This window comes from Echiichthys vipera (genome assembly GCF_963691815.1).
Source record: "Echiichthys vipera genome assembly, chromosome: 21".
Lineage (NCBI taxonomy): Eukaryota > Metazoa > Chordata > Actinopteri > Perciformes > Trachinidae > Echiichthys > Echiichthys vipera.
This window is the reverse complement of record NC_139846.1, coordinates 21,411,331-21,431,492: the sequence shown is the minus strand read 5'-3', so window position 1 is coordinate 21,431,492 and position 20,162 is coordinate 21,411,331. Positions and strand designations below refer to the sequence as shown.

General features: G+C 42.5%; 1 protein-coding gene across 1 annotated transcript in view; it reads left to right on the top strand.

The window, feature by feature from the left end:
* Positions 1 to 19,432, top strand: part of LOC310963479 (outer dynein arm-docking complex subunit 2-like) — a gene marked incomplete at both ends in the record, with an annotated part of 86,352 nt that extends 66,920 nt beyond the window's left edge. The window contains 3 exons of the mRNA XM_083936332.1: positions 2,628 to 3,026; positions 16,703 to 16,736; positions 16,875 to 19,432. Coding sequence (XP_083792458.1) covers positions 2,628 to 3,026; positions 16,703 to 16,736; positions 16,875 to 17,082 — 641 coding nt within the window. The remainder of the gene's footprint in view (positions 1 to 2,627; positions 3,027 to 16,702; positions 16,737 to 16,874) is intronic.
* Positions 19,433 to 20,162: the final 730 nt, after the last annotated feature.

Below are 20,162 nucleotides of genomic sequence, written 5' to 3'. Positions count from 1 at the left end.
GGATTTGTTAGTTTGTTGGTGTTGTTGTGTGGATTAAATGTGTTTTAAAGGATTAGGAACTAACAAAAGTAACAAACTAACCGATTGAGGCAACGGTACACCAGCAACTCCTGTGTTCTGTGAGGTAAAATTACTGTTTTTATTAGTGGGGTCTGGTGGCTTTGAAGAGAGCATAGAGCGGCTTTAGTTCCCCCTGCGAACAGGGCTGTCTGACAGAAAGGTAAAGTGGTTTTAAATATATTGTACATTTCGACTGTTTGATGGGCCTTTTTTAGGGGTCTTAAAGACACTGCTGTGTGCCCCCTTCTCTAAACTAGGGTGTGCCATCTACTGTAGGTAATACACTGACTATGGATAAGAACCTCAGACAACCAAACTTCAAAATAGCTAAACTCCATTTGTATCTGAGTCATTTCACCTGTTTGATTGGCAGGATTTAACGTAAGCATGTTGGAAATGTTTTTCCATTTGGGTAACTGCTCTATCCATGAATCTGATGGAAGATCACACAAAGACATCACATCAAAATGGACTTCAGTTATACGTAGATCACATACCCCTGTGTGAACCTGTTGCTCTTTGTACAGAGTGACCGGGATAATCTCCTTACATCATACTTGTTGTGCCCCCGAAATTCAGATCTAGCATTATGACATGAAATGAAGCCAAAGGCCTGGCCATCTCCCTCTGTGCACGTCCTAAAGCAGGCTGATGCTATGCAGAGCCATGTTCTGGGTGTATATAAATGGCGAGTGTGTGACCCAGCCGAGAGACGCCGAGGCCGGCGGGCTGCGACACGCTGTCATTAAGACACCCCGCTGAGCCAACCTCTGTCTCCCGGCCTACAATTGTAAATGAGTAGCTCTGTCAGCCGTGTATTTACAGGAACTGCCTTTTTCTACACACTGACAGCACTGAAAACATGGCCAGCAAACAAAAAAAATTTAAAACAAACATGCTCACGCAGTGAGAGAATGAACAGAAAGGAAGAGCGCTGTGGTGTCAGTGATCTCTAATTAAATCTTTGGAGGAGAAGAGGCTGAGCGTGTGGCTGAAAGAGGAATGTGTGCATGGTGTTTGCATTGTGTCCGCCACAGGCCACTGTACCACCGGAGGCTCTGTATATCTCCCTGACTCTTCTCCCTGTCACATTATGGTTATGAAGCTATCCGCAGCCTGCTCCCACTTCTGACCCATGCGCTAAAAAACCCTCCATTATGTTTTTAAGCCTATGCTTTTGTTCCAGAGGCTATTTATGGGGCCAGACCTGACCCCACTGACTTGGTATACATTCCTCTCACTGTCCTGAAATGGTCCAGCTCGTTTTGGGGCTGCAGTAGAAAATGTTGTTTTCTGCATGGGATCTAGAGCGGTCATGTGAAAAAATACATTTTAGTTAAAAAGGTGGAAGATCTAGAGGTCAAAGGACACTATTACATTATAATGATTAGATTTAAAAGGCTTGTGTGGTGTCCGAGGAGATGCTGAAGCACTCGCTGATCTCTACCTCAGACTGCACAGGGGAAGGAGAGCAAGTACGCTACCTCCATGTGGTTCTGATATGTGGGAGCTATAATTTTAATTTGGCCCAGACTGAATCAAAAGTCCAACCTGCCCAAATTACAAAATTACAGTCTTGGCAGGGACAGTATCTCGAGTGAACTTCTCCCTGATTTCCCTCCTCATGCCAGAGGATATCTGGTTTTCCAGTACGGTGTTTTATCCCCCCCCCCCCCCCCTCCCCCCGTTTCTTTCATCAGGTAGAAACCTTTGCTTTAATTCAATCTCTTCAGCTGCGGAGTGCCCTGGAAATTACTTATTTCTGCAGGGGAATAGAGGGGCGATGCGGTCTTGATGGAGAGGAAATAGGCTACCATCCGTTATGGTTTGGTAATGCGTCTTAAATCTCGGCTGGGCTTTCTGCACTTGAGGCGGTGCCAACAGGAGGGCAGGAGTGCCAGGTTGAGATCTCCCTGCCCTGGTATTTAGATTCAAGATTAGCTCAAAAAAACCCGACTGTGAGTCAGTGGGGATGAACGTGAGTGCACAGAAGTGAGTTAGATTTCAACTGGAGAAGCATTTACTAAAGAAAATGTATGTGCTTGCTATGTGTACAGATGCTATGTATGATTATAGTTATTTGTAAACCTTATTGATTAACCTTGATGTATGGGAAATGTGCAAAAAGCATTTTTAATATATATATCAATTATACAGGTGCCTTAAAAATACAATTGAGCTCAATGGGCCTCCATTGGCTTTAATTCATTACATAACTAATAAACTGAACATATCATCATTATGAACTTATGTACAGTTAATCAGTGGTCAATAATGAACATTTTACAGCTTGAATTAAGTTTGTAATGTGTACAGGTGCTAAGATACAAATACAAACAGGATATCTACAGAGACTGCTTTTAACTGTTAAAGGTCCCATATCATGCTCATGTTAGGTTCATACTATTTTGGGTTTCTACTAGAACATGTTTACATACTTTAAGGCACAGAAGAAGGATGAGAATAGGAAGAAACATGCAAGAATGTGAATGTGCTTTGCTATGGAAAATGTTTTTCTGCATTGTATCTAAATTATTTGTTTCTGATTTTGTCCTTTGATTGCGTAGACGGGGACAACCCTCAGAGGACACAGAGCAGCCCCGAGGAGCTCAACAAGCCCATGTACCAGAGCGTGATCAAGAAGGAGGGCTCATCCATGGTGGGCATGGCCATGGGTATGGGCATGGGCATGGGCATGGGCATGAGTATGGGCATGGGCATGAGTATGGGCGCGGGGCTGCGCTCTGCCGCCTCACTGGCCGAGGACTACGTGTCTCCACCCAAGTACAAGAGCAGCCTGCTACACCGCTACCTGAACGACTCGCTGCGCCACGTCATGGTGGCCAACGCCGTCATGGACGCTCGCAAGAGGAACCACTCCGGCTCCTTCAGCTCCAACGAGTACGATGACGAGCTGCTCTCGCCGTCCTCCTCTGAAGCTGAGGCGAACTTTGTTTATCGGGCTGGTAAGGAGCCACATTTCTTGCATTCTTTCCCTTCAAGAGTCTCCCTCACACACACGACATCCTTCACTTTAGTTGTTTTTTTGTCCCCTCCATCTGCACATTTTGTTTTAATTCCTGCAGCTGGTCCATTACTTCCAACTGTTTGCCTCTCTATATTACACTGCTGCTGCCTGCTCACACTGTTTTTCTTCCCCCTCCCTACATTTGATATGGTGTTTGCTGTTACTCAATGTGACTGAAATAGAGATGCAGTAAAGAAGGCCCCGAGCTTTTTAAAAAAATGTTGTATTACATTTAAGCGAGGCCCAGTGTGTCCAAAACACACATTCACATATCCACAGCAGACGAGCTCATGTACTGTCACTTCACACTCTCACACAAGAACATTGGCTGTCTCTCACCCACTCCAGCCAGGCAGAGAAGGAATTCCCCCCAGTCAGCTCCTCTGACCAGGCTTTAGCAGGCCAGACACAACAAGGCCATGTGGAACATGCTCACTTTCAAACTACTGTTTGGCATGCCTTTGATCCCGCCATGAGGTCCCGCTGAGAGAGCCGGGGCAAGGCACACGGCCGTGCATTTGTGTGTTTTTTTAACAAAGTGAATCTCACCTTTAAAGCAAAGTTCAAAAAAAAATCTTAGGTCATCCAAAACAAAGTGGAATCTCTGGATATAGGCTACTTGCCGTTGGCATTTTTGCTGCCAATGTTCTGCTTCTTTGGGCCTCGTGTTGCTCTCGTTTTGTCAATAATTATTCTTCAGAAGGGGAAAAAAAAAACATTCCAGACTGAGATAAAGCCAGATGCAGAGATCCTTTGGTTTTGTCAAAGCTACGGCTTTATTGTCCCTTTTTGCCTGGCTGTGTTTTTGCACAGTCTGTTCTGTTTCTGGGTTTTGACACCTACTGGAATAATCCTTTAAAAAATGTCGTCTTAAGGACTTTATTACGAGCACGTTTTGTTTATTTAGGGCATCTGTGTTGTATTGCAGCTCATTTCAGGCTGGACTCAACTTAGTGAACTTTTCAAAAAGCCATACTAGTCAACTAAAGGTAAAGAGAAATGAGTGGAAAAAAGTAATACATGTGTTGAAACCTGAAAAAAAATATAGGAAATGTAGATGCAGACAGAAATAAATGGGACGTTATCACTGAAAACACACAAGTAGATATAACTAAAAGTTCATGAATTCAATGTAAATATGTTGTATTTACTTCACATAAATGTATTTATTTAAGTCTTGAATGAAAGTACTCAAAAGGAGCACCACTAGTATATTTGTAGACTTCCCAGCGTGCATCGTTTGAGGGTTAAAACCCTCGAGAGACACTTGACGTAATTCGAAGCTTCATTTGTTGTCTTGGTCTTAGGCAGCGGGGAAACTTGTGTTTCTAAGTCAAACCATCTTAAAATGTTTTACAGTGATGTAATTGATGCTGATCTTCTCCTAACTGTGAATGCAGTGTCAGGACCACAACACTCTGCTTGTTGTAAAGGCTTTCACAACACGAAATCGCGCAACTCGTCTAAGCTGTGAACAATCAAGGTCAGGTCTGTCCTTCTTCAGCCGAGAACACTGGGTCTTTGTTCACAACCAAAAGTGATGTTTTCACTTTCTGTCGAGTGTGCAGCAGGACGGGGAAGGGGGCGGATTTGAAGGTGGATGTGATGGAGAGGAGGACGTGGAACTGCAAGGAATAGCAGATTTTTATTGTCTTTTATTCAAAGCCCCTCTTGTGGACAAATGTGTTTCATATTATGTGAGCGTGGAGGAGGGCGGATGTGTGTGACAGTTACAATCCTCCTAATCGAAGAACTTGAAACCCTGTGACCTGAACGAACATCGGGCTTTTTCACATCGAAGCACCTGCTGGGACACACAGATGGAGAAAGAAAGAAAGAGATGGATAGACCAAGTGAGACTTATAACTCCCTCTCTACCAGATTTTAATAAGAAATCCCCCAAAAAAGGATTAATTCACCTGGCTGGCCTGCTGTTTTTAATAGAGAGTAACTATTTTATCTCTATGGTTAATATAATTTCTTGGCGCTGACGCGTCCCTCTTGGATTTCTCGGGCTCTGGCGCATTTACAGAAGTGTTACTCTGTTACATGCAAGAGAAGCTTTTGAATCCGCACATGGAAAGTTCTCCGAGGCGGTGTTGACTCATGGGATCGGACACCTGCTGGGGCCCTCCGATCCGATCGCCCAGTTGAACAAACGAAACAAAGAAAAGTCGAGAAAATGAAATTTTAATTCCACATCTGATCTTGCCGACGGAGACAGAGCAAATGAAAGAGTGCGGCGGAGAGAAATAATTTAAAGCTCGGGTTTGCATCATTTCCTCTGTAGTTTTTTCTCCTGTGGCTGCACATTCCAGATATTTTAGTAGTGAATGCATTCCCCTTTTTACAAATAGCTTTGTGTTTTTATAATAAGAGAAAAATGTTTCCCTGAGTAGCAGATTTCACATGAGTCTGTACTTATGTCATTAAAACAGAGAACCCTTTGACGATGACAAAATGTCTGAGATTTTCAGTCAGAAGGGAGGAAAAGAATTTGAACTTGAAAGAAAAAGCATAAACAGTGTCTCCTGGCACATTCTTTTGACGAATCCCTGCCTGTAAAGCGACAGGGATTGGTCAAAGCAAAAGTGGCGTGCCTGGCAACCATCTTCCCATTGGCTAAAAGTCCATTAATGGGCCAGCTGGCTGTTGTGGCTGCAGCCTGAGCCCACAGTGTTATCTCTGACTACAGAGGGCAGTCAGACGTGGCAGGAGATGGAGAGTGTAGATTCAATCCAGTGGAAAACTACACTTCTGTTGGCTTGAAAGCACACACGGTCGTGTACCATTCAAAGGCCTCATACAAGCACATGCACACGCACATCCAGTACAAACACCCACATGCGCACACACCTACAGTCCAAAGTCTGTGGGGAATTTCATTGAACACAAGGAGCAGTAGAATTCCATCACACATGCCAGGGGTTTCATGCCAAATTACCCTTTAATGGGATATTAAATGGCAGGAATCTGACTCAATGTTTTCCTTCTTGCTCCGTACCAGATTTCGTCCCGTCCGATATCATATAGATCATTATACGGCAAATAACTCCCAACGTTTCTGCGGACGGAGTCTGAGGGATCTCGGTCAGACATTTTACATGAGGTTGACACCGGTACATTTTCTCAGATTCTGCTCGGTGGACTGTGGTTACAGCTGAGTACAGTAGCCTGATGGTGAGTGTCGAATGCTTGCCAATTCTTTTATTGATGTGGAAAAGCACTGATAGCCGAAAGCAAGTCAGTGGCCACCAGAAAGTTTTCGATAGCTTGGTCTTTCTGAATGTTGATGCAAAAATGCTGAAGCACTTTTCACTATCTTGACCTTATCTTAATTCATCATGTTCGCATTTTGATATTTGATACCAACTAATATACAGTTGAAATAAGTAAGGCTCTGGTCACCCGTTTTGGTTATGAACAAAAGTATTGGAGAAAAAAAAAACGACCTGATGATGGCGCTAGATGAAATGGTAAAGGATAATCAAAGTTATTAAAACAATTCTGAAAGGAACATGAAAATGTGCGAGGACTAAAAATGTGTTCAAACTGCCAAAATGACCTTTAGTTGTTTCTGTTACTACAGTTTATTGCAACAAGCCCTCATACTTGCTAACGACTCCCAAATGGGCAGATATCACCGTTCTATTAAACTCTGTGGAACGATCTTACAATGGCAGCTTTAACCACCTGAACTTCTTGGTTAAGCTTAGGCAACAACACTTCTTGGTTAGGTTCATCATGGTTTGGATTAAAATTTGGATTAGTACGTTTTTATGGACAAAGTCAACATTGATTTGAAATCAACCAATCAGATCCTCGAAGCGTATGACGTACTAACAGAGCGCGAAGGCACGTAAACATGTTGGTATTTGCCGTTTGTGTAACGTGAATTTACAGATAAAAGGCCCAATTTCAGGTGCCCGGTCCATATTCCAACAGAAGGATCCAAGAGAAAGAAGCGTTAGCGAGCGGCTCGCTCCATAGCTGCGCTCATCTCATCCGTGGAAGCCACCGTTGTTGAAACCACACTGAACAGTTGATTCAGGTTGCGTCACACTCAAATCCGCCAATGCTGATTGGTTCGGCCGCTTGGGCAAACTTCGCCAACTTCGTCTTCCACAGGTTTCCAACAGATCTGTAAGTAAAATACAATAAAGGTAGTGAAATCAGGATGGTCTCACGCGGCTTATCGACCTATACATTGTTTTTTGGGGGTTTGGTTTATTGCATTCTTCATCAAGTCAGAGATTCTTGGTCATACAAAGCAGATAAGTCACCTGTATTTTACAGCATCGAAATTACTTATTTCTAAGTCACGTGTCGTTCAACGCATACACTTAGAAATACGATCATTGAAAACAGTGTTTGACAGCAGCCGTTGAGATCCTCAGGGCCTTTTCAGACTCAGTGTGCCAGACAGTTATAGATTCTTGGAGAGGTCACGGGCACTTAAGGAGCTCTGGATTTGTCCAGGTGAATGGAAGAAAAGTCATCTTAATGTGGAAATAAAAAGATAGTTTGGATTTCTCGTCTTGACATAGAAAGGTAGATGTGATGGTTGTTCATGATAAAAAGAGATTTCTATCAAGGCTGACTAACAAGATATCCTTAACTGGATTTCCTTTACCGTCAGTGTTTCTCTTGTTTCCTCTCCAAAGAGAAAACTGTGATGATTTATACAGCAGAGTTGTGGAGAGATGGTGGCTTTTGTGTCCGCCTAAAGACTCAGATGTCACGTTCGCTGATTGATGAACGACGGTGGAATTCACTGTAGGCCGCAGAGCAGCACAAAAGAAAGTGCTAGACACGGGGCCACGGTGACAATGAGCCACTCCCAGACAGTGATGGATGAAGACTCATCATCTTAGGAATCCAGAGATGTGGATAGACTGGCTACAATTTGCTCTTTCCACAGTTTCTTAAGAAAGGAGAAAGGGGAGACGGAGAGAGGAGTGGATTGGGAGATTTTGTTCCATGACGGCAGCGTTTGCCAAGACTCACTGGGTTCAGGTTGGGCTTTAGGAATCAGTGTGGAAGGGATGAGAGGAGGGAGATGGAGGCTCTTGTTCCATCCAGATCTGGGGCTGAGCTTCTCCAGCAGTGGCCTGTTGGGAGAAGAAAGACAGCACTGACTCAAAGACAGTCACCGTGGTTGGAAGAAATGAGTTAGCATATGGTAGTGTGTGTAATAGGGACATCTTTCAGAATGAGGAGTTGACCAGGCCTCACGTTATTAAGGGGCTGATTTTGGAATAGAGTTTGGATTCAGGGGTTGGGTTAGAATAACAATTAAACTGAGATAAGGGTAAAGCACATTCCTCATAGTTTCATATTTTTGCACTTAGTGGTGTCATGTGAATCATTTTTGGTTAAATAGCCACCTGTTGAACTTCTGTCAGTGCAACAGAGATGAGAATTGTACTTGTTCTCCTCAGGATATCACTGCCAACTTCTTAAAACCTCAATTCTATTGATTTATTCTCAATTATTTAAAAAAAAACAGTTTTATGCTATTGCTGTGCAGATTTGTCAATAAATACTGAACTTGAAATAAACAATGAGTGGAAAGAAAGGTATGCTAATAAGTATCTAAACTATCTCAACAGTTACATATCATGAGGGCTATGTTAATAGAAATGGGTTATTTGAGCAAACTGACCCTTTAAAGTCAGCTTAGAATCAGGACTTACCATATGTTGCAGTTAAGCTTGGGTGACGCGAAGGGTAAGGATTATGTATACAATAATTTACCCCCCCCCCCCCCCTTTAACAAAAGATATATTTGTATATGTAAGTATGCATGTTTGTTGGTGTTTGTGTGTGTGTGTGTGTGTGTATGTGTGTGTACTATCAGCTCTACTCCCTTTAGATTTAGTGTAAACATGACTTTCAAACCTTTTTGTTGATTAAAAAGTTAAAAAAATTGTTTCAGAGAAATGCACACAACCTGTATTCAGGACTTACCTACGGTTGTGATGTCACAACTACAGTATATATATATTTATATATATATATATATAGTCTTAAAGAGACAGGCGCAGAAAAACTGAGTGTTACAGACAGAGGGTTAATACAAGTATATTCAGACAGACAGTGTGAGAAAAACTATTTTTTTGAACAATAAAGTATGTCAACATGTTCTCATAGAAACCCAAGAATGAAAATGAGCACGATATGGGACCTTAAGTCATTTTTTTGCACTCTGTCGACACTGCAGAGTCCTCCGTATGAAAGACGGAGATGAAGTGTGCTGCGGGGTGTGGCTGGTCCAACGGTGGGAAAGACTGGGAGTTGGCAGAGGTTAGGTATAATCCTGGCATTAAGCTGTGGCTCATGTGAATGGAAAGGTGGATAAAAACACAGGAGACAGAAAGAAGAAAAAAAAAAAACCCTGATGGTGAACCTCTGTCACTGAAAGATGGGATATTGGCTTCCGACCACTAAACAGAGGCTGCGAGGCGAACAGAAGACAGCAGCAGACTGAGACAGTGTTCATTCTAGCCGTCATCCTGTGGAGAAGTGTTCACAGACAAACATGGGAACAGACACTGTTTATGTGCGACTCCTTAACATAGAACTGGAATAATGAGCCCTCTCAACCTGATCGTTTTTAAATCATCAGCACGCCAAGGCTTTTAGGGACACACACACACACACACACACACACAATCGGGTCATCAGATTCAGAAAACACAGCTGCCTGCCTAGTCAGGGAAACCGAGCCGCACTGCCCCGGTCTGTATAAAACACAAATTGTTTCCATTTTAAAAGCCGCGTCTACAACAATAGGCTGCCATTGTGTTCCCACGGGACAGAAGAGCAGCGGGGTTTAATGAGAGAGCAGAGGTGTGACGACACGGGACAAACATACACATACGGAGTAATCTCCCAAGAGTGTGAGAGGGCAATTCAACCTACCACTGGGGAAGAATTGCAACATAATGATGCAGTGAGTGCAGCCGAAACATATCATTTGGCTTGCAACTCCCGAAAAGAAAGGATATTTTTGGGCACATGAAAACACTTAAAAATCCGAATAATGTTTACTCGTGGTTTCTGCTCTTTTCCCCTAATGTGTGTGTTGTGTGCACCGCAAACAACAAGCGTTCTTCCCAGAGGATGTCACTGTGAGGGAATGGCTCGACGGAGAAAGGGTCCGGCACGTTCTGTCTCTTTTGTACCTGTTGTGTCGGAGCAGTGACGGCAGGCTCATCTGTTCATCATCAGGGGCGTCGTTACTAAAGGGATGTGTCCCTGTTGTCACGAAGTCGGCATGTCAAGAATGGGCCCTCTGATCCTCAGATGCTATCAGTCTCCTTTTCAATCTTTTGTGATGATCATTGACGTGCGATCATCCATTATCACGCCAGATCCTAATTCCTGATTCCTCATGATGAGCTCGTTGTTTTTTTTGTTTGTCCATGACACCCTGGCAGTCTGCGCACACACACACACATACACACATAAGAGAAGACACACACACTTGCCATGACAACATATTTACTTCTTCGCCGAGACGGTCTTCTCATTTTGGCTGATTTATGGGGGCCCTGATTACACTCTGTTTACTGGCACTCGTAAACACAATGACAACCTGGCAGCGCTTAAACATCTAAAACACTGTTATTATTTCTCCATCTAGCGAGAAGACACAAAGCGTAATCCTCATTGCTGGATCTTGGTTATCTGCCCTGACCGCACACACACACACACACACACACAGACACACACACACACACACACACACACACACACACACACACACACACACACACCCCGGTGCATCATCTGTCGGGCAGACATGGAAAAAAAAAAAGCTACACAGAAAAGGCAACGAATGGGAGAGTCATTCTCGGGCAGCGACTCAGTATCTGTCTGGCTCTGTCAACGTGTGTATGTTCGATTTAATAGTGTAAGAGCTAATTATTCATTCTTTTTTAAATAATGAAAGTGTTGTCAGGGCAAAAGGAGAAGGCATTAAATTCACACAGTGTACAATGCCTTTGGCTAACTGAAGGGAATCGACACTTTAGGTTCTTTAGAGTTAGACTTCTTCACCACCCGTAGAGACAGGGAGAGAGAGGAAGAGCGATGGCTGGGAGGGGTAATATAACAGTAGGGTTGGCCAAGCGCAAGGCAATGGAGTGCCAAGGCATCTCTAACTTCATTTACAGACTCCTCTTGACATTATAAAAAGCACAGATCATTAAAGAAATATATAAAAGATAGACGTGGAGGCCCAAAAGCACTAAGTGATTCCTCTGTCACACTTCATGCCTAAGACTGTGGCTTGGGTTGGTGTCCAATCAAAGATAGCATCAGCAGACGTCGCCATGAGTCGCCCGAAGCGTTCGTCACTTTGCTTTCGGTTGAAACCAAAAACACTTGGCCAAAGTAAGCGGCCCATGCAGTCACATGCCTGCACATTCAGTCGTTTGCATCTAGCTATGTATCTGGTAAGCTTTATGACAGAGGGGTTGCCGGAGGTGAAGTGTGGCAGCAGGATGAAACATTTTCTGTTCAGTGCGGAGTTATGACTCACCTGTGGTGACAGTAAGTCCTGACTCATCCCCAGACATCGACTGGCCGCCTGAGAAATCAAAGGAGCCGCGTAATGCCGTGACGCTCTTTTTTCTTGCTGACCTGTGCTGTGGTTGCACAGGTCAGCGCAGGCAGATTGTCGAGTCTGCAACGCCACTCTGGTTCTCATCAGGTGCTTTAGAGGAAATCAGCTTCGCTCATTTGCTTACTTCAACAATTGAGTTGGGATTTGCGTGTGTGTGTGTGTGTGTGTGTGTGTGTGTGTGTGTTTTTTTCTCCAGTGGTGGAATAATCTTCTCATTCAGGGCAAAGTCAACGTTTTTCATCATCTGCCCAGCGACACACAACTTTAATAACATCAAGTCTTTCTTTTTAAAGAGTTTATGCGTTAAAACTAACAGCTTTATTCATTTTTAACAAATATTTTCTGCTTTTCTTTTAAAGTTTTGAGTTGTCGGGTGGTTTAAAAGACTCTCTGTCACTGGTGTTCATCCTCCTCCAGTAGGACATTTGCTTTGCCTTTTTATCTCATCTCTATTAATCAAGTAATTTAATAACATTTAAACGGCAGATATAGTGGAATTTATTCATTACTTTGTAACATTTGTTAACTTACTATTTTTTCTGATAACTCATTAGAACTTGAGAAAGTCTCAACACTTTTTGAATGACCTCCTTAACATGAGTAACTCCAGACTTGATGGTTTATTAACCTTTATTAATGAAATTAAAGGTCCCAAGTCATGCTCATTTTCAGGGTTCATACTTATATTTTTGGTTTCTATTAGAACATGTTTACATGCATTCACATCACATGTATTCGCCCTCCGTTTGAAATGTTTCAATCTTCCGGATCTGTGCTCCTGGCATCTCTGCACTCAGTCATTGCAGCCGGGGAATGACTCTAAATACAGGCTGTGTGTATTTCTCTGTGAGCATTTTGATACTTTCACAGTATTTATATAACACCCCCACCTGCTTTATGATAAAAGACATGGAAATATCACTTTTTACAATATGGAACCGTTTATGACTTTAATGACTATTAATAATAACTAATATTAATCATATTAATCACTAGCAAAACAGCCTTTACAACTTGGCAATAGTAAGTAAGTTATATTATGGATGGATTATTACTGATCCATTAGGCTCCAATGAACAAGTTATTAAATAATAACCCTTTATAAAGAGTACCTTTTATTTCTTTAAATAATTGAAAATCTAATCTTAACTTTAAGCCCTTTTACTAGATTTTTCTGTAACTTTCAACCACATGTCATGGTCTTCATCAGCACATGGTGTTTGCTCAGTCTTTACGTGATGTAAGTAAACTTATTAACGTAACAAATAGCTTCGTAGGGTCATAGAGCTCCAGAAAAAAGCTAGTAAGTGGACTTTGAGTTGAGATAATCTTGTCAAACTACATTACATTTATTAAGCTGAAACTTTTATCCAAAACCACTTAATATCAGTGCATTCAACCAAGAAAAAAATTCAATAATCATGCCTGAATCACGCAAACTGCTATCAAAAATACATTTTCACATTCACATTTTGGAACAACCCCGCGACCCGACCCTGGATAAGCGGTTGAAGATGAGACGAGACATTTTGGAGCTTAATTGCTTCTTCACATTTTCTAAAAATGTCAAACTCTTCCGTAAATCTCCTGTCCTTCCTCTTATCTGCTCTAGGTTTTAACCATTTATTCTGTTTTTATGGTTGTGGGAACATTGTAAAGCCACTGGAGACTTATATTTGGCAACATGTGATTTTTGGTGACCTAAGACTTGAAGCTTATTCTAAGTCACTTTGGGTAAGACCACCAACTAAAAGCCTAAAACGCAAATGTCATATAAAATGTGTGTGTGTGTGTTTATTTGTCTGCCTAATTCAGCCCAGCCCTTGGTTTGTGCAACAGGGCCTGCGTTGTTTATTGTTGTATGTTGCTAACAACAGCACCAGATGGTAACGATGATAGTCAACCGCTCTCCTCAGTCCAGTCGTCTTAACAGGTGTAACCTCATTCCCTTTCTAATTTGTCAGCCCCCGCTTGTTTTCCCTCATTTTCACCAAGTTTTTTAAAACTAGTCTGTGTTTTTTTCGGCCTTTTTTTTTGCCCTCTTATTGCTTTCCCTCCATTACCCCGCGGTGATGTTAAGTGAGCTAGTATTTTTGGACTTCCAGCATGACGCCAGAAACCATCAAACTTCTTAGCTTTCCCCTTTGGCGGTCCGTGAAACCCCACTGTCAGTGGAGCCCAAAGGCAACAACAAAGTGGACTGAGCTCCGGTAGCGAAGTAGTAAAGCAAAAACAAAACAAAAAAGACAGGGAAAAAAGGATGATAAAATAATAAAAGGTCTTCTGTGATTTATTGCTGATTTATTGAGTCTTTGGCATTGCTCTTGTTTTAAAAAATCTGAGTTTTAAATGTTTTAGGCACGGATCTTTGGAAATAGAGTTTTTCTATGCAGTGATGTATTTCCAAATCCTGGGGTCTGGGATTCCCAAAGGCAGCAACTGGAGCCTATTCCAAGGGAGGGTCCTGGGGGTCTGGGTGGCCCCAGAAAACCCTGTTTTGTATGTTCTGAAAGAAGCATCTGGACAGTGGCTGCCTCACATACACTGGAAACATTTAAAGCTGTGGATAAAAAGACTCAGACTGTACTTCACAGCCCAACAGTGACCTCACAACACAAAACAGTGTCGTCTGCATGTTGTTTGTCTTTGATTCCGCTGCTATTGACCTTCTTGCTGTTGTCACCAACCAATCTATTCACAGAGCAGTAAACGCAGAGCTAATATATTTTGGAGGAACATAAACAACACAAGAAAACAGTGTAATTGGCCTGTAATTGCTGTGATTATGGACCATAGTGCATATTTTTACTCAGTCAAGGGAATAGATGTCTTCAAGTGTCTCCTGAATAATCAAAATGTAGGCCAAAACACACCTGCTCAATATATAAGCTTGAAAAAAGGCTAAAAAATAAGAATAAGAAAACATAGGAGATGAAGAAGAGATGGATAACAGCCAAAGCTTTCAAAAACAGCTTTTGGAAATGTGGAAGAAGGGCTTATTCTTGACATTGCACAGTCACCCCTTATTAAAACATCGACAGGAAACATTGCATTTGTTTTGGCTGAGGTGCATGAGAATGGTCAGTCTCCAAGTACCTGGATCAGGGGGTATTACAGCAAACCACAGCAACAAGGGCTAAATGAGTGCAGGATAAAGGATGAGGGACCTGAGGAGTATCAATAGAGGAAAAGCGACTCGCTGATGAAGCCAGATAAGGGCCAGCGGAAAGATAGGTCAGCGGGGAGTTGCGGCCAGACGAGAATGTGAGGATTTTGTTTGGAATGCTTTGACGCATTAAAATCTTAAATCTGTGGTTTGTACTTCGGGTTTATCATGTCTTCATATCCCTCTCACACGTGCAGACGCATTCCTTTCTTATTCTGTCTTAAGGATCATCAACAGAAGAAAATTGTCGAGAGTGGAGTCTATCTGTCTCTGTGGAATACACCTATTACAGAGCGAACAGGAAACTACAGGATATTTCATAATCAGGCCCATATTAACCCGACGTCTTGCAGTACTGTCAGTGTGGGTCACGCTACATGGGAACATTGGAAAACAAGGGAGGAACAGAGCAATGGTGTTGGGAATAATTAGGAAGCCTGGACACTGGACACAAATCTTTGGAAAGTCTACGAAGAGCTTTGGCGAGGTTAGAGGTGACAGAGCAGAACGGTAAATTCTTGTGTGCGCTTTCTCCGACGCCGGACGACTTTAGAGTTTTGGCTCTCCATCTCTGCGGCCATCTGTGACAAAGCTGAGCCCCGAACAGTGTCCTCGCACAACCTTTTACAGTCTATCCATGAAACTCCAGCGTAGGGTGAAGATTTTCATCAGCAGAAGAGAACGCTCAAGAACGCCTGCCGACGGAAAGGCTCGTAAAAACGGCGGCTCAGGTTTGGAATTGGATTGTGCTGGGAAGTGCGGTGCGGCGGGATGAGACATTGGGGAGGATGAAGAAAAAGGTCAATGCAAGAGAGCCTTATTGTTGAGTAAAGGGCCTGGGTATAAAGAACTCTTTGGTACCTTTGGATTAAATGAAAATTTCAAGAGAATTTGCCTTCTGAACGTGCTTAAGTAGATCTATACCTGGGCACCATTGAACTTCTTAAAAGCTAACAGGGCCTTAGCTGTTTGTTTAGTTTACTTAAAGAGAGAGCCTGGAGGCTGCACGCCTAGGAAATCCAGATGCTCTCTGCTCTCTTTTAATGCCTCATGAAACGCCAAGCCTGTGTCATCATATTCACTGCTGGGCAAAACACACCTAGAGCTCTACCCAAGACAGAAGACAGGTTCTACGCAAACACGCGCAAATTAACCCGCGAATACACACTGACAGCATGCCGAAGTAAACACACTGGTTGCCCTGAAGAGAAGTTTGGTATTATTGTTTAATGACTGTGCTATTCCCCGCTAATGTTTTACATATGAGATAGAGATTGCTCCCATTTGAAGAGAAAAAAGCAGACATCCATCTTTCTCTCACTGACTCGCTTGCTGCCTTTTCATTCCCACTCAAATCTTTTACGCTCAGTCATTTTCAATCTGATTTCCTCGGACAACTCAATTACACTGGCCGGTGCCCAATTGTTTTTGAACAAAATATTAGGGAATGGAGTTTATGAGTCATAAGAAACATCTTTCAACTCGATCCTATTAGTCTGCTTGTTTCTTGACGGCTTCTTGCAAAATGTCCTTTTTGTCCAGCATCTGAGCAAAGAGAGAAAACAGAGCAACACATGTTTGCACAGGACAGGGTGTACACTTACAGTACAGACCTCACACAGAACCATGCGCACACACACACACACACACACACACAAACACACACACACACACACACACACACACACACACACACACACACACACACACACACACCCATCTCCTGACCCTGTATGTTAAGATATATTTTAATAAATCCTCATTGACCTGAGAGAAATTGCAAAACTAACCTTTTTTTCCTTTCTTATACTTTCAGAAACCACAGACCATGGATCAAGTAAATGTGACAAGTGAGTGGACTTTCTCTAACCTTGCAGCCCAGATCAAATCCTCTATTTTCATTTATTACAAGCTGAACTTGACCTCTAACTCCACACTCTCTGTTTTGTTCTTTCCTGTACATATTTGCGTGTTCCTCTGAACATCAGTGGCAGCGGCGGCGTCCTAGCTGCGCAAAAGGAGAGGGTGAAGGGCAAAGACGAGACGTACTGGAGAGAGATCAACGCCGCCATGGCCCTGACCAACTTGGCGCAGGGGAAGGACAGCGCCTCCGGGACCACCAGCTGCATCATCCAGAAGTCCTCCCATATAGCAGAGATCAAGACTGTTAAAGTGCCGCTGATGCAGAAATATTAGCCCCAACGTCATCCTTCCATCTCTCTATGCAAACCAGCAAACATTCCTGTTTCAGCAAGCTCGCCGGAGTCCAAATAAACTCCCTCAGCAGTGAAAAGAGAACTGTTGTTTAGGGACGGGGGGAAGGGGGGATGTTTGAGGTGAAGAACAAAAAGAGAACTCATTCTTTTTGATTGTTACTGGTGTCTAAAAAAAGACTGCTAAAGAAGCTGGGTTGACGGACTAATGTCGATGAGTTTCACTGCAGTGTTTCCTAAAACAGGACACTTTTGTAATGTTAACTTATTTTTGATGAGTCTGATTTTTTTATTTCTCCTTTTTTTATGCTACAGAATTTGTATTTTGCCGAAAGTGCCTTTGTAACAGTGTTGAGACGGATACGTTTCCGACCGTGCTCAGTGCAAAGTACTGATACTGAGGTGCCTCTTCGGAATATTTGACCAAGTTTAGCGTCCCAGTCAGGATTCAGGATTTGTGAATGAAAACTCCCCACAACAGCCTGTGCCTTAGGGACTGAATGAGCTCACCATCTGAGGCGCTGATGAACTCAAATAGCACACACGCTCTCTCTTAGAAAGTACCCAGCAGTAAATCCCAGAAGGCATTGTGCTTATTTAGACTGGAGTCTTCATTTTGACTGTAAACCGAACACTGTTGTGTCTCAGTCAGCCTCTCGTTGCTGGCAGGCCAACAATAACTGTTGGATACGTAGATAAGTTGCCTTAACGTAAGCAGCAGATCTACAAGCAGCCAGCGTTCTCTGCCTTGTCCACATGTCGGCCTTGGATTTCATCACCCAGCGAAGGATTCCTGTCTTATCGTGGCTTTTAGTTGCTGAAACGTGCACAAACGCTCAGCTGGACCCGAACAAAGTCACGTTCACCCATGCATCGACACAGATGTACGTAGATCTACACGCAGAAGAATGCCATGACCTAAAAGGGATGTTTTTTTTCTTTGCATTATCAGTGTTTTACGTGGACAGTGTTGCCTCTTCACATGTTTGTGCTCAGAACAAGATAGTCCAGAGTGAAGGAAGAAAAAAAAAAAAGCCACCACCAGCTCCCCCAGCCTTTTGATCCTCAGCCCTCTCAGCTGTTTAGCATTACATTCAAATTGCTGTTTACAAGAAGCTAGAGGATAGACTTAAAAGTTTGACTTCCTACCCTTCGCTTTTTTGGTTGTTTGTCTTTAAAAAAAACATTTCAGTATTATCTATTTGTCAGCCGAGCAAGTGTTCAAAGTATTCGTTATTGTCAGTCTGTATATGTGTGGTCGTTTTGGTTTTGATCAGGACTTTGTACTTGGTTTCATTTAACCGTACTGCTTTAAAAGAGCATCTTTTGTCATCCAACGGAAAGAGTCTCTCTTTTCGAAAGTACTTATGTACGGCGCATATGTTATAAATGTTTGCAGCGAACGATGCCAAGTTCACAAACTGGGGGAAATTGAGTTGGACTTATGGGAGAAACTGAAGTTGGCTCTGTGCTGACTTTTTAATTGTATGTATATCTTTAAGGTACTGTTTATGTGTGTCAAAATGTACACTCCTTCATAAATTGTGCAGTTTTTATTTTTTTTGACAGCCCATACTGAGCTTATGGTGAAGGACTTTGAGAGGGAGTGCAACTGCACAACGTGACTTTTTGACCTTTTTTTATGTCTTGAATGTGCAAACTGTAAAAAAAACAAACAAAAAAAAAACAAGCTGCACTTACAGTTCTTGGTTTTCAATCAGAAAACACACAGCCTCTATTGAGAGCTTATGGTGTTTCTACATTATGGTGAAGTAAAAGAAATGAAGGACAACCTTATGTTATTACTCTTAGCGTGCCGATGGAGGTATAATGAAATCAATCGCACTAGCCAATCCCCAGGCACTATTTGCTTATGCAGTGGGGGTGTTGGGCTCCCACATGTGTTTTTTATACACCTGATCCAGGCAGGGTAGCTGCGGGGTAGTGCCGGGCCCGCTCCTTGTGTTTCTAATCGCACCTCAGAACCTCTGGACCACTCGCGACCCTCACACCTCACACGATACCCGCTCGCTGGGAAGAGAAAGAGCGAGGGAAGGAGGCTTCAGAGACAACAGAGCGGCCTTTGTTGTTCCTACCTGCAGCCTCTCCCCAACGACGACACCAGAGGGGTTTCCATTGCAAAGACTTGGTACTGTACATGCCTTTCTGCAGCACACGCCCTGTTTTCACAACCATGCTGACAAATGGAAATTAACAGTATGTATTAAAGCCTATAAATTATTATTGCGGACTTTGTAAAAACGAAGTGTTGACCATAGTTTGTTTTTTTTATTGTTAAGTTATATAAATTGAGACTTTTTTTTCTGTTTTGATAGAGACTGGATTTACAATCCAATGACCAAATGCATATCTCCTTGTATTGTCCGAGTTGCTCTCATGTAAAATGTCTTTTTTTAAAAACAGTTGTTTCTTGGTCAAAGCAAATAATGAATGAATAAACCTCTGAATGAAATGAAAACATTTTGTGTTTGTTCATTTTCTCAAGCTTTTGCTGGTTTTTATGAACTTTTGCATAAAGTTTTTGGCCACTTGGAAGGAGGGGAATAATCTGTTAACACAGCATATTATCACATTGTACACTTGTTAGCAAATAATTGAGATTTTATACAGATTTTATACAAATCAGCTAGATTCGGAGCAACATTAGTGTTCATTTGGAATTGTGTTATTGTCCACCTGCAGGGGTTTCCCTAGTAAGAGACTGCTGGCAATCAATCGTCCAATTGGCCATTTTTAAAGGGGTCCCTTGACCTCTCACAACTGAATGACAATGGTTTTATGGGTACCAACAGGTCTCCCCTTTACAGGCACACCTACTTTATGATGACCCAATGACGTTTGGGATAAAAATCATGCAGTTTTTCTCATGAAGTACAAATGTGTTATTTTACAATGATGTTACAATTAAATTAAAATGAATAATAAATGCTTTTAAACCTTAACTGGAAAACACACATCCATCTCTAACCTCTGAAGGGCACCATACCATGCATAAAAATATCTATTCATGTCTGTGCCACCCCAACGAAAACTGTGTAGCTC